General features: G+C 40.2%; 1 protein-coding gene across 2 annotated transcripts in view; it reads left to right on the top strand.

The window, feature by feature from the left end:
• LOC116971907 (MDM2 binding protein) overlaps positions 1–15,025 on the top strand; it is a 69,944-nt gene that overhangs the window by 27,250 nt on the left and 27,669 nt on the right. For both annotated transcript variants that reach the window (XM_033019097.1, XM_033019098.1), the window contains exons 10-13: positions 6–78; positions 1,178–1,295; positions 5,936–6,103; positions 14,325–14,438. In XM_033019097.1, coding sequence (XP_032874988.1) covers positions 6–78; positions 1,178–1,295; positions 5,936–6,103; positions 14,325–14,438 — 473 coding nt within the window. The remainder of the gene's footprint in view (positions 1–5; positions 79–1,177; positions 1,296–5,935; positions 6,104–14,324; positions 14,439–15,025) is intronic.

Genomic DNA, 15,025 nt, shown 5'->3' with positions numbered 1-15,025 from the left:
TACAGCAGTTTATTACACAGTGACATCGAAAGCAAATCAAAGCTTTTGCTGAACCAACTTTCCTCTCTACAAGGCAAGGTATGTACTGGTTCCTTCTGGGATTAGATGTGTTTCTCATAAATGATTGCGTCCTTCACTCCAAAAAGCAGTTTGGCACTCCACTGGCTTGGACTTTAGAAAAGGATATGGTTGCTTTGGAGCCAGTGCAACAGGGACTCATTGGACTGATTTCTGGGCTCAAGGGTTTATTCCGTGAGAAGAAATCGGGTAATGTTGATCTAAACATAGCAGAGTTTGGAAGAGTGAGAGGTATTCTCATTGAGGCATTCAAGAATCTCAGAGTGAGTGACCGATTAGTTGTTGAGAAACTGTCCTGTGGCTTGAAGAATTTTGAACGATGGAAAAAGATCCCGGGGAGGGACGGTCCATTTAATATGTGGGAATCTTTTGGGGGGAATTGAGGGAAATGGAAACTGGTTGTTAGGGGTGAGGATAGGTGTAGATGACGATTAATCATGATATTTAATAGTGAACATCACGTTCTTTTGGGACAGTGGCTGGCCTTAGTTGATTCATTCGGCATTCATTTTTTTCGATATATATTCTTGTTGCTCTTTATAGGTTTTTCCTGAGTATTTCTCAGTTTCAGGGTTATTCCTGCCATTTATCAGCTAACATTTTATCTTTCATACCCTTCCCTGTTACTATTGCTGACATCTCCTGAGAGATTTATTATGTGTGCACATATTTCTCCATCTTTCCCTTTCTTTGGCCTAGGTGTACAAATACTGTCACATTGCTCCTTAATAAGATTACCACTATTTCCACCTCCCTATGGACTCCACAATGAGCTCGCCAACTGCCAAAATCATGGTAAAGCGACTCTTGTGATGAACCCATTCCATTATGATAGTCACAAAATGCTGGAGTAACTCAGCGGATCAGGCAGAATCCCTGGATAGAAGGAATGGGTGATGTTTCAGGTCATTGTAGAGTGAATGTATTGTCTCGTGTTTATGTGTAATGGCATTTGCTTTCTTTCACGGCACCTATTTATGCAAAAAAGAACGCAAGTACATTTACTACTGACTATTGTTCATGGACATTCAGTAATCTGCATTGAAAATGACAATTGTTTTAAATATCATTTAATTCCAATTTTTACTTGTACTTGCAGGTGGGGGCACTTTTTTACCTGTCTTGTACTGTGAGCAGCACTATGATTCCTCCAGCTAACCAGTACAGTACGCGGAAGTGGAAAGAGTATATGGCAAAGAAGCCAAAATCCATTAATGGTGGGTTTGCAAAACTATACTGTTACAAGAATATTATTTTGTCCATTTTGCATCAAAGGCTAAATATGTTTTCTCTCCACTGGTTTGAATTTGTATATTTTGCTCAAATATATTATCATCATTATGTAAATTATTGTGCCGCAAAATAATAAAAATGGAAAATTATTGAACTACTCCATTGGTCAGGCAGCTTCTGTGGAGGGAGAAACAGAGTTAACATATCGGTTGATAACTTTTCTGATCTGCTGTTATCTTCATTTTTGTATTTTTTGTTCAGTTTTAATTAGTCGAAAATCAAAGTTGACCATGTATTTAAAAATTTTACTAGAATGTATTTTCCCCATTTCAAAAAAAAATTGGCTTATTTTGCTTGTTTAATAATTCTCTTAGGTTTAAGCCCAACATTCAATATTTTCAATTTCAGTTGAGTTGGGCAAGTAACCAATGCGGGCGGGCGGACGGAGACAGGGTGTCGGTCTATCATGATTTAGTTCAGTGGGCTACTCCTATTTTTTTTTTATTATTATAGGCTACTTATTCTTGATGCTAGATTGATGGCATCTTATAGTACATGTAATGTCCTTAAATTATAAAGAAGTGTGATTATGGGTTTTAGGGTTTGGCAGAATCTCTGAGATACTGCAAATCTGCTGGATTCCCACATGTTTTGAGCTTTTGAAAACTTGAGGGTTTTTATATTATTGATCTTTTTTTAAATAGTCTAATACTTTTGTAGCTTGTTGGATCTTGGTAGGAACTATTTGAATGTCTTACTTATTGTGGATGTATGTGCAGGGTAAAAAACTAGCCAGTAAGTGCCCTGGAGTCCCTTTAGAATGACATTATGATTTACATTACCTTACATCATATTTATGAATTACTTTACCTAAGAAAGTTAATAAAACCTTTTATGATGTGAGTGGCTAGAATCTGAAACGCACTGCTAGGGAGATATTGGAGGTAGCTTCATTTGTGGCATTCAGCGTGGAACGGGGTAAACAAATTGCAGAGCTATGAGGGGAGGGCGAGAGAATAAGACTAGCTGAATTGCTCTTGTATCAACCCACCATGGGGCTAATGGGTCAAGTCAAGTTTATTTGTCACATACACATACGAGATGTGCAGTGAAATGAAAGTGGCAAAAAGACAAACAACCAAACAACCAAACAAACTATAAACACAATCATAACACACATATTCTTTTACATAATAAATAATGGAAGGAAAAACGTTCAGTAGAGTTAGTCCCTGGTGAGAAAGGCGTTTACAGTCCGAATGGCCTCTGGGTAGAAACTCCTTCTCAACCTCTCCGTTCTCACCGCATGGCAACGGAGGCGTAGCAGCTGGAACAGTCCGTTGCAGGGGTGGAAGGGGTCTCTCATGATATTATTGGCTCTGGAGTTGCACCTCCTGATGTATAGTTCCTGCAGGGGGGTGAGTGAAGTTCCCATAGTGCGTTCGGCCGAATGCACTACACATGCAAGAAGGCTCTCTGCAGAGCCTTCTTGTCCTTGGCAGAGCAATTCCCAAACCAGATGCCCTGGAGTCCGTTGCAGGGGTGGAAGGGGTCGTTTGGGTCAATTGGCCTTCTTTCATTCTCATTCCATAAATGAATACTAAGTAAGTAATCACCATTTATTACAAATGGAATCAGCCCAACTTGCCACAAAAAATCAGATTATTTTGCATCTCAGCTACTGCTTCGAGTCAATGATGATTACTGGAGGTAAATTGTGATGGTAAATTTTCAATTACATCTTACAATCTGATTCATCTTTGTTACCTTTCCAATGATAAAAATACAGATAATTTCACGCTGTTTTAAACTGCTTTTTATCAAGATCCTGCAACAAAAATGGGTTATTTACAGTTTGTGACATGCTCTTTATTCATCTAGTTTCTGGTACTTTAAATCATAGTCAGGCAATGAGGTATACAGCAAGTAGAGAGATCGTTTGGCCCAAGTCTGTCCTGGTCATCAACTGCCCATTTACACCAATCCCACTTTATTCTTACATTCCCATCAACTCCTACCATTCTCCTACACTTGGGACAATTTACAGCATTCAATTATCCCAGGAAGTTTTGGAATGTGGGAGGAAATGAAAAGACCCAGAGGAAACCCATGCAGTCACAGGGTGAATGTGTAAACCACACGCACACACATCACTGGAGCTGAGGCAGGTTCTCTAATATATCTGCTACCATGATGCCCACTGCCAGATTTGTGATGGCAAAGAACTTCCCATTCTATTGTGTCTTAAAAGTAATAAGACACCTTGAGGTGGTTTGCAGGAGTGTATCAAACAACAAAGGTACTTGGGCATTTACATGGGTAGGAAAGGTATAGAGAGATATGGCCAAATGTGGGCAAATGAGACTGGGTCAAATGGGGAACTTTGGTCATCTGTTCCTGTTCTCCAGAGATGCTGCTTGACCCGCTGAGTTACTCCAGCATTTTGTGTCTATCTTTGTTGTAAACCAGTATCTGCATTTCCTTCTTACACATGAAGAGACGGAGCATTAGGCATGGAATGCAGATGTTGGAAATCTGAAAAGAAAAGCAGAAAATGCTGGAAGCATTTGGCAGCATTTGTGAAAGGGTGATTCAGGTCTAAGAGGATGACTCTGGTTTCCCTTTCTAGATATGCTGCCTGACCAGCTGAATGGTTTTATTTCAGAGTTTAAGGCCTTGGCTGTTGAAGGCATTGTTGTCAGTGAAGGAGTAATTAAGTTCACAGAAGCAAAAGTGGTGAATTGATGGTCTGGAGAGTCTTGGAGGTTTGTGGGGCTGGAGGAGATATCAAAAAAGGATAATCAAAAGAGGAAAATCAACTGCATACTTTCACTAATTAAGCTTTATACTTAGTTTTTATCTTCTAGCCTCTGTGCCAGACCCTTCTACCATCGTGCACCCCCTTTTAATTCCCACCACTCATTTGGCCCAACAGCAGTTTGTTTCGCACCTCCAATGGTGCCAATCTCAGCAGCACTAGCCTCAGGACTCAATTAGTTATTGGTATGCTGCTTATATAATCACATAACACACCCGTTGGGCGGCACTATAATTTTTAGGCTAGTGAATCCATGGTAGAATGAGTCAAATCATCAGTCCTAATGTGGGTCAGTACATGAACATCTGTTTTACATGTTGAACATCTGGCCAGTAAAGTTTAAGAGCATGGGTTTGACCCAAAGTTCACTGTAGTTGACCCCTACCTTTAATTGCCTAATTCTTTATGACTTGTCTTGTGTTAATTATTTTGGATCTGTAAAACAATTTTAAATAATAATTTCACTTAATCTGATGATTTAAAAATGTAATGTAAGTTAATCTTGATGCAATCATATTTAATGGGATACAATTACGGCTTTCAACTTTGTTTCAATACTGATGCTTTAAATGTCACCCACAAAGTGATCTTTGTGCCCCTGTTTCAAGATTCTTTACATAACTAGATGCATTTTGCATGCTGATTGATTACCATGCATATGCATGATCACTTGTCAGAACCAAGTGATGATTTTGTTTCAATTGCAAGTGCGAGCAGTACTCAGACTGGGCTGTGTAGAGTTGAGGAGACCTTGGCACATCATCATGGCCTATCCAGTTGGGCAGTAAAGCTCTACTGGCAGATACTCCGTTGGGAGCCTTGCAGAGCTGATTTACCACAGTAGGAGACCCTGCTGTGGGCACAATGGAGCAGAGCTATTGTCCTGGACCACTGTGCCACTGTACTTTCCCCTGTAGCCGCAGGAGATGCAACATCTGTCCCCATACCTCCTCCATCGATTCTGTCCATGGAACCCGACAGTCCTTTCTGGCGAGGCAGGGGTTCACTTGCACCTCCTCCAACCTCATTTACTGTATCTGCTGTTCCAGATGGAGCATCCTATATATCGGCGAGAGCAAGTGTAGGCTCGGCGGTGGTTTTGCTGAACACCTCCGCTCAGTCCACTTAGGCCTATGCGATCTCCCGATTCCTAAACACTTTAACAATTCTCCCACCCATTCCAATTCTGCCCTTTTGTTTTAAACCTCCTCCACTGCAGAGTGATGCCCAATGCAAATTGGAGGAAAACACATATTTTGCTTGGGCAGCTTATACCACAGCGGTATGAATTTTGGCTACTCTAAGTTTGTTACCCTTTCTTTAACTCTCCGTACCTCCCCCACCCTAGTTCGATGACTAGTTTCACTATCCTTCTGGTTAATTGTACTGATTGTATACTTCCTTGTCACCTTCCCCTCAGCTGGCAATTCTCTGATTTCATAAAATACTACGGAAAGCTAACAAAAACAATCAAACAATTTATAGCATAGTTGTGGGATGCATCATAAAAAACAATGCTTAATGTGTTCTGTGACACCTGGTTATGCAATCCTCGATCACCTCGACACGGGAGAAGAGAACAAGGAAGAGCTAAGACTTCTGCCTTCCATCACAGTGAGGAGGTGTTTGGGGATTCACACTGATGGATGTTTGTGTGAAACTGCTAATTGTGTGTTATGTTTATTTTACTGTTATGACTGCAGGGAACGACATTTCGTTCAAACCTCTGTTTGTTTGAATGACAATAAAGGCAATTTGTATTTGTATTTCAGCTTCATTGTGTTTCTAATTCTTGTTTATTTCCAGTTCCAGAGATTGAGTTGAAAGGAGAGATTTCTGGTTATTACCTGTTGGTTCAGAATGACGGCCAAGGAGGTTGCAAGGCAATCCTGATCCATTCAGCCAATCAGATAAATGGGGCTGCTGCTGTAGCCATAGTGAATGGGATGTTGAAAAAGGCTGAAGGCATAGAAGGTGAGCACAACACAAATTACATCTTACTTTTTAGATTCAATTGGAATTCTGTAGCAACAACATATGACCCTTCTGTTGCCCTATTAAAACAAAGTATGAAGGGGGGCGTAGTGGTAGAGTTGCTGCCTTACAGCGCTAAGGACCTGAGTTTGATTGTGACTATGGGTGCTGTCTGTACGGAGTTTGTACGTTCTCCCTGTGACCATGTGTATTTTCCCTGGGTGCGCCACATCCCAGAGATGTACAGGTTTGTAGGTTAATTTGACTTGGTAAGATTGTAAATTGTCCTTAGTGTGTTGGATAATGTTAATGTATGGGGAGATCACTGGATTCAGTGGGCCGAAGGGCCTGTTTCTGGGCTGTATCTCCAAAGTCTAAGTCTATTTAAAAATTCTGCTTTTTCAGCAGGAAATAAATGGGAGAAAAGACTGTAGAAAATAAATAGTACCAATTGTACAGAAGGTGGAGCACTATTACAGACTGCTCCGCTGAACAAATATAGACTGTTAGAAGTGCTCAGCAGATCAGGCAGCATCCTTGGGGAGAGAAACAGAAGATGTTTTGAATCAAAAACCTTTCATCAGAATTACAAAGTGGGACGACAGGCACATTTTTAAGTTGCACAGATGGGAAAATGGAGAGTATAGTGTCTTTATGTGCATAGACCAAGTTTGACAAGGTAACAGGCAGTTTAAAAAACTTGTTAGAACAAAATGATTTTTTTTTAAACTCAGATTGACACCAAAGTACAGTTACATCTGTAGGAACCACAATTCAAGTACATTGCGTGATTATTTGCGAGGGATAGGTGTATAGACCCCACTGCTAACAAATTCCTTTTAACATGTACACTGCGATCGGCTCGATTGTAATTATGTGTAGTCTTTCCGCTGATTGGTTAGCATGCGACAAAAGCGTTACACGTGACCATAAACTAAACTTCGGTACACGTGACATTAAACTAAACTAAACTAAAAAAAAACTGGAGCCACGAGGACTTGGAAATGAACCAAGGTTTCAATGACAGGTCAGATGGATACATCAACTTGTATGAAAGTTTCAGCTTGTCATTCCAACACTAATCCCCAGCTACAGCTGCAAACATACACATAGTAAGTCAAGAGTCAAGAGAGTTTTATTGTCATGTAAATTCTTGCTAGCTGCAGCACAACAGAATATGTAAACATAATACAGAACAGGAGATAAAAGTTCAGTGTGTCTATATACCATAGACCATACATGCACACAATAAATAAATAGGTAAAGTGCAATAGGCTGTTATAGTTCAGAATTTGTTTGATGCCGTGTTTAATAGCCTGATGACTGTGGGAAAGAAGCTGTTCCTGAACTTGGATGTTCCAGTTTTCAAGCTCCTGTACCTTCTTTCCGATGGCAATGGAGAGATGAGTGTGTGGCCAGGATGGTGTGGGTCTTTGATGATGTTGGCAGCCTTTTTGAGGCAGCGACTTTGATGGTGGGGAGGTCAGAGCTGATGATGGACTGAGCAGTGGTCACAACTTTCTGCATTATTTCCGCTCCTGGACGTTCAAGTTATTGAACCAAGCCACGATGCAACCAGTCAGCATGCTCTCTACTGTGCACCTGCAGAAGTTCGAGCGAGTCCTCTTTGACATACCAACTCTCCGAAATCTTCTCAGGAAGTAGAGGCACTGATGTGCCTTCTTTATGATTGCATCAGTGTGCTGGGACCAGGAAAGATCTTTGGAAAAATGCACGAGCAGGACTTTGAAGTTCTTGACCCTTTCCACCATATAAACGGGATTATGGGTCCCCATCCTACCCCTTCCAAAGTTTCGTCCCACAACTGTGGTGTCGTCAGCGAACTTAATGATGGAGTTCGCACTATGTCCGGCTACACAGTCATGAGTATAGAGTGAGTACAGCAGGGGGCTGAGCATGCAGCCTTGAAGTGCTCACATGCTGATTTTTATTGAGGATGACACATTTCCACTAATACGGACAGACTGTGGTCTATGGATGAGGAAGTCGAGGATCCAATTGCAGAGGGATGCGCATAGAGACCCAGATCTGTGAGCTTGGTAACCAGCTTGGAGGGGATGATTGTATTAAACGCCCAGCTGTCGTCTATGAATAACAGCCTGACTTATAGTTTTTGCTGTCCAAGTGGTCCAGTGCGGAGAGCCAGTGAGATCGCATCCGCCCGACTCATCACCCACACCAAATCCTGGCATCACATCACTCCAGTCCTCAAACAACTTCACTGGCTTCCCATCTCCCACCGGATCACCTACAAAATCCTGGTCCTCACCTACAAAGCCCTCCACCATCTGCCCCCCCCCATATCTCACTGACCTCCTCTCCCCCTACCAACCCTCACGGGTCCATCAGATCCACATCAGCCGGTCTCCTCTCCATCCACAAATCCAACCTCCGCAGTTTTGGGGACAGAGCCTTCTCCAGGGCAGCTCCCAGGCTTTGGAACTCCCTCCCCCAACTGATCCGCAATTCCGTGTCCCTCACCATCTTCCAGTCCCGCCTCAAGACCCATCTCTTCACCTCTGCCTATCCCTAGCCCCACGTCCCTCTCCCTTTTCATCTGTGCATTAATTGCCTCATATTGTGTTTTGAATTGAATTCTGTCTTTACTTTGTGTACTAGTCATGTCTCTACTATTTATTTCATTCCCCTTACATGTTTTTCCTCTACCTGCTAAATTTTTGTAAGGTGTCCTTGAGACTCTTGAAAGGCGCCCATAAATAAAATTTATTATTATTATTATTATTATCCACCATTGACCTGTTGTGGCGGTAAGCGAACTGCAGTGGGTCGAGGTTCTTGTCGAGGTAGGAGTTGATATGTACCATAATCAACCTCTCAAAGCACTTCATCACCACTGACGTTAGTGCCACTGGTCGATAGTCATTGAGGCACGTCACCTTGCTCTTCTTGGGCACCGGTATTATTGATGCCCTTTTAAAGCAGATGGGAACCTCAGACTTCAGAAGTGAGAGGTTGAAAATGTCCGTAAAAAACTCCAGCCAGTCGGTCCGCACAAGTCAGCGATACTATCATTTGACACTATTGCAGACTGTCCCTCTGTTCGCTCCATTCCTCCCTTTCTCTGCTAATCCAAACATGCAAATGTTCTCATTTTTGAACGTGATGAAAGGTCTTTGATGTGAAATATTGATTCTGTGCTTCTCCTCATTACCTGATCTGCTGAGTATTTGTTTGGCATTTTTTTGTTCCGATTACTATTCCATTGAATCAGAATCAGAATTGTTTATTGTCATTTGAACATAAGTTCAAACGAAATTGATCCAGTATCCCTTTGCATTAATAGTTCTTGATTCAGACAGATGTATTGTTAAATCTTGATTGTACATAGAAAATGTAATTTTCCATTTGGGTGAAATTGTGTCAACACGGGATAACTTTGGAAAAGCACTATGAAACAGCTCGTGCAGCTGCTTTCCAGATTCAATCTTGACCTGGGGTAGAGTCTTTGTGGAGTTTACACCTTTTTGTGGGTTTCCTCTTTATGGTTTATTTCCTCCCATAACCAAAAGAGATGTGGGCTTGTAGGTGAATTGTCCATTATAAATTACATATTGTGTGTAGGTGAGTTGTAAAATCTAGGGGGAATTGATGGGAAATGTTACCGAATAAAAAGGAATCAGTGCAGGCGGGTGCTTGATGGATGGCATGGATTCTGTGAGCTGCAGGGCCTGTTTCCATGTTGTTTGACTGTGATTTGAGTAGGAAGTGGCAGCAAAAAATGTAGCATTTAGTTTGTCTTTGCTTCTGGGATAAATCATTCATGTCCTCTGGTCATAAGTTATTTGCAGTTATTGAACTGATTTTAAATGGAGTTTTGACATTGATGGTTATATGATCGTAGTATCTGACGAATGGAACTAAATGTTTTCTTTAGAAATGCATTTGGCTCTATTTATGTAGCTGTAGTGATTGATTCAAAATGAAAAATAAACCTTTTTCTTCATGGAGAAAATCATATTTTATTTTTTCACTCTCCCCACTACCCATTCTCAAATGAAAGGAAGAATCAAATGATTATATAAGACCCACTCAATGTCCTTGAACTGGCTTTTGCAGTTTTAAAGTTAAAACATATTAAGAAGAAAGGTTCTCCTTGCGATTCAAAAACTGCATCCATATCCAAACCTATTAAATGGCATTTTCCTTGCCAAAGGCTTTTCGACCTTTTGTATCTTTACCCCTCTTGAATTGCACCCTGTACTAATCAACCCCGTGTTTTACTTCACTGCAAACATCGTACAAGCATGAGATAATCTTTGTATAGCTAATGTATAATGAAATTGAATTACTTGTTAAATGGATTGGTTTGCATCTCTGTACGTATTTATTGAATTAGCTCAGGAGTATAAACTTGACATTGAAGCATATTGTGAATTATTACCTCTGTTTGGCCATTTGAGGAATTTTGAAGATGAAACAGACATTTTGTCCTTGCACTTTGTTGAAGCTTTTCTAATGCAGAATTAGTCTACATCATACATTATTTCAATTTATGTTGCAAATGTGTACTCCATTGACTGACTAAGCCTGTTAGTTCATGCTTTTGATTTTCATTTATAGAATATAATCTGAGTTTATAAAGTATTTACATCTGAATGTGAGCATGATTGGATTATAATAGACTTGTGAGTTAATTGTTGCTTGGCATGCTGCCAAGCTGACAAACTGTTCAATGATGCATGTACAAGGGTGCTGAGAAGACTGCAATTATTGGATTTTACAGTGCTGAATCATTGGGTAATCTGAGAGTGTTTTAAAAAAAAATAGTTACAGCATCAGTGAGACGAGTGCAGAAACTTTATCTCGTTTCACAAAACCTGAGGCAAAACATAATTTAAAAGCTTTTACCCTTGGATTACAGGTAACATGTTTGTAAAGTCCCTGAATTTGTTTTCTTTCTCACTCGTTTTAATCCTCCTCAATTTCTGAATGGCTGCCAACTCTTGAAGGCTCTATTACTGACATCGTCTCACAAGGGCCAGTAGTAATTACCTCCAGTTGTGTGTTCTTGCAGTACCTTCAATGCTTTTTGACTGTGGATCTTATTGGAGGTAACCCACTCGCCTCACTTGCCACCCTTTCATCTTCCCTCTGGCTGGTCCAGAGGCATTGGATCAATTTTAGATGCCCCGTTCTTGTCCACTACTAGGAACAATATTTAATACTATTGAAAAATGTATTAAAAGAGAGGGGGAATGTAGAATGGAGAGGTATGGGACTAGTCTTTGATACAGAGTTGTGGGGGCCTGGAACACACTTGGGGGTGATGGTGGAGACAGATACGATAGTGGTGTCTAAGTGGGTGTTAGATAGGCACATGGAAGTGCAGGGAATAGAGGGATATGGATTATGTTCAAGCAGGTGGGATCTGTTTAACGTGGCATCATCTTCGGCACAAACATTGTGGGCCAAAGGGCCCTTTTCCTGTGGTAACATGCATCATCCGCCCTAAATTCCTTGAAGGAAGCTAAGACAATCGCATTTCATGATAATCTCAGGATATTAGCTTTAGGTCGAGGTTTACTCAATTACTTTGAATTTTAATTCCCCATCTGCTGTGCTGGTGTTGCATCCTTATTTCCAGAAGATCAGTCATGCATGTTTATGGGTGCAACTCCAGTTAATCACAATGCTTTTCTTGTGCATCCATTGAGCTAATCAGTTCATATTTTAAGATTATTTACTGTTCTTCAATCTGAAATTCATGCAATACTATTTATTAGAAATCAGCCAAAATACTCAGCAGATTGTGCAATGTCTGAGGAGAGATGCCATCTCCTAGTATTCCCAGCAACTTCTCTTGTTATTTCAGAATACCAGTGTTTTGTAATGCTTGTTAAATAAAGCCCGCTGGGAACAATTTCTCAAGGCTTGAGAAAGTTGTGCTGCTTTGCTGACAGGTAGTTCACACATTACCCACATCCTGGTGAATCATAGCTTAGTTCCACTGGTGGTTAGTTTAGCTTCTGGGTGGAGCTTTGAAGAGTAACACAATAACAACAAGAGTACAATGGGACGAGGAAAGAGGTTGTGAAATTTCACCATCGACAGCACATGATCTTCAGCTAATTTGTATTCACCCCAGTTGATGCAAATAATTTACCGTCCTAAAAAGGCCACCCATCCTTTTTTCTCCAAAGATGCTGTCTGACCCGCTGGAGTTACTCTCGCACTTTGTGTCTATTTTTGACAGAAAATTATTAATACTTGTTGACTTATTCCTTTGCCAGTTTCAATATTTCAGTCTATTGATCAAAGGAAGGTAAACCCGAATTAAACGTGTTTCAAAAGAACTTACTTAATTACGGGCTAATAATGGGAAAAAAGCTTATACTCAAATTTTGGAAAAATGCTCCAATACCAACAATAAAAATGTGGATTTCAAACATGTTCGAAACACTACACTTGGAAGAGATGAGACTCCTCCTAGTAGGCAAAGCAGACCACTTCCAAAAGACGTGGTCTGCATTTATGGAACTATTACAAGCATAAGGTGCAATAGTAATTTAAAATATAAATGGTCCCAGGACCTGGTAACGGGGGGTATAAAATAAATTAAAAAAAAAAAAAAATATACGGTTGGTATATCCTTTTTTGCAGAGTTTTGTGTTACAATAGAGCGATTGTTTTTCCTTTTTTTTCCTTTTCTTTCTATGGTCTTATTTCCTTTCTTTACTTCCTTCTCTAACTTCTTCCCTAAGGGGCTTTCTTTCCCCAACACTTTCCTGCACCTTCACGATTCTTGCTCACTTTCCTTACTTCTTTTATTTCTATCTTTTTTAAAGCTCGAAAAATGAAGTGGTACAACAAATGTAATAAGATGTATCTGATGTGTATTATTGTAATTTACTGTACTTCTAATAAAAATAAAATAAAAAATAAATTAAATTAAATTTAAAAAAGAACAGCACATGATCTTCAGCTAATTTGTATTCACCCCAGTTGATGCAAATAATTTACCGTCCTAAAAAGGTCACCCATCCTTTTTTCTCCAGAGATGCTGTCTGACCCGCTGGAGTTACTCTCGCACTTTGTGTCTATTTTTGACAGAAAATTATTAATACTTGTTGACTTATTCCTTTGCCAGTTTCAATATTTCAGTCTTTTGATCAAAGTTTAAAAAATATATGGTAGATTCATCAAACTCTTCATCTGTAAATTAAGAATACATTTATAATTGTTGTTTGGGAGTCTTTTTTTTAAGTTCTACTGAAATCCTCAATTGATCATGTCAAGAGAGTTTACTCAAGAGAGTTTATTGTCATGTGTCCCAGATAGGATGCTGCAACACAACAGAATACTGTAAGCATAAATACAGACAAGTTCAGTGTGTCTATATAGCATAGACCATATATATACACGTAAATAAACAGATAAAGTGCAATAGACTGTTATAGTTCAGAGTTTGTTTGATGGCAGGTTTAATAGCCTGATGGCTGTGGGGAAGCAGCAGTTCCTGAACCTGGATGTACCAGTTTTCAGACTCCTGTACCTTCTACCGGATGGCAGCAGAGAGATGAGTGTGTGGCCAGAATAGTGTTGGCAGCCTTTTTGAGGCAGCGACTGCGATAGATCCCTTCGATGATGGGGAGGTCAGAGCCGATGATGGGCTGGGCAGTAGTCACAACTTCCTGCATTCTTTTCCGCTCCTGGACGTTCAAGTTACCGAACCAAGCCACGATGCAACCAGTCAGTATGCTCTCTACTGTGCATCTGTAGAAGTTCGAGAGAGTCCTCCTTGTCATACCGACTCTCCGTAACCTTCTCAGGAAGTAGAGGCACTGTTGTGCTTTCTTTATGATTGCATCAGTGTTCTGGGACCAGGAAAGATCTTCGGAAATATGCACAACTAGGAATTTGAAGTTCTTGACCCTTTCCACCATTGATATAAACGGGATTGTGGGTCCCTATCCTACCCCTTCCAAAGTCCACAATCAGTTCCTTGGTTTTGCTGGTGTTGAGAGCCAGGTTGTTGTGCTGGCACCATTTGGTCTATCGGTCGACCTCACTTCTATACTCTGACTCATCACCATCAGTGATTCGTGTGCTGGGACCAAGAACGATATGTTGCACTATGTCACATTATGTTACTAATGCTACATTAATTGACCATGCGATAATTTTATTGTTATAGCTTCTGGCAGCTGCTTTATTCACAAAACTATGTTCTACAATACAGGGTGTGGTGTTGAAGAGCTTCTCGGGGCAATGCCTTACCTGACTGGTGAACAACTTGTAAGCAGAGAGAAGAAACTGGCTCAAATTCAAACTCTTGCTTTAAAGGAGTTTCTGAGTAAGTTTTACAACATATTGCATAGTTTCTCTGAACTATTATGGTTATAGTATTACTGTTATTAATTTATTGTATTGGTAACTGATATATTTATTTGGTTATTGTGTTAAGCTGCAGCAGGTAGGAATTTAATTGTTCCGTTGCCAGTGCATATGACTATTAAACTCTTTTGACTCTTGAATCTTCTGATCACCCAGCAAACAATTGTGCCTAAATCTATCATGATACAGTGATATTTACATTTTTGATCAGACACAGCTTGGTTGCATTTCACCTTTGAATCGTGTAGAAAGAAGGAGGCCATTCAACTCACTATACTTGTGCACAAAGATCTATGCTTGTGCCTTTCCTTGAAATACATCTTCAATCAATCCTGCTCTCCAAACAATCCCGGTTAATTCCCAGATCTTGCTTTTTCCTCCTTTACCACTTTTCTTTTTTTTTCATGTATTTAATCAGTTCCCTTTTACAAGTCCCTGTGAATCTGTTTCCAATCTCTATAGCAGCATGTTCTGCATTGCAACCTGGTGCTATGTAAAATAAAACCATTCTATTCAAATTCCTCTGGTTCTTTCCTTGGTACACGT

The sequence above is a fragment of the Amblyraja radiata genome, chromosome 4 (assembly GCF_010909765.2).
Source record: "Amblyraja radiata isolate CabotCenter1 chromosome 4, sAmbRad1.1.pri, whole genome shotgun sequence".
Lineage (NCBI taxonomy): Eukaryota > Metazoa > Chordata > Chondrichthyes > Rajiformes > Rajidae > Amblyraja > Amblyraja radiata.
Note: the sequence above shows the minus strand (reverse complement) of the source record. Positions and strands in the feature narration are given on the sequence as shown.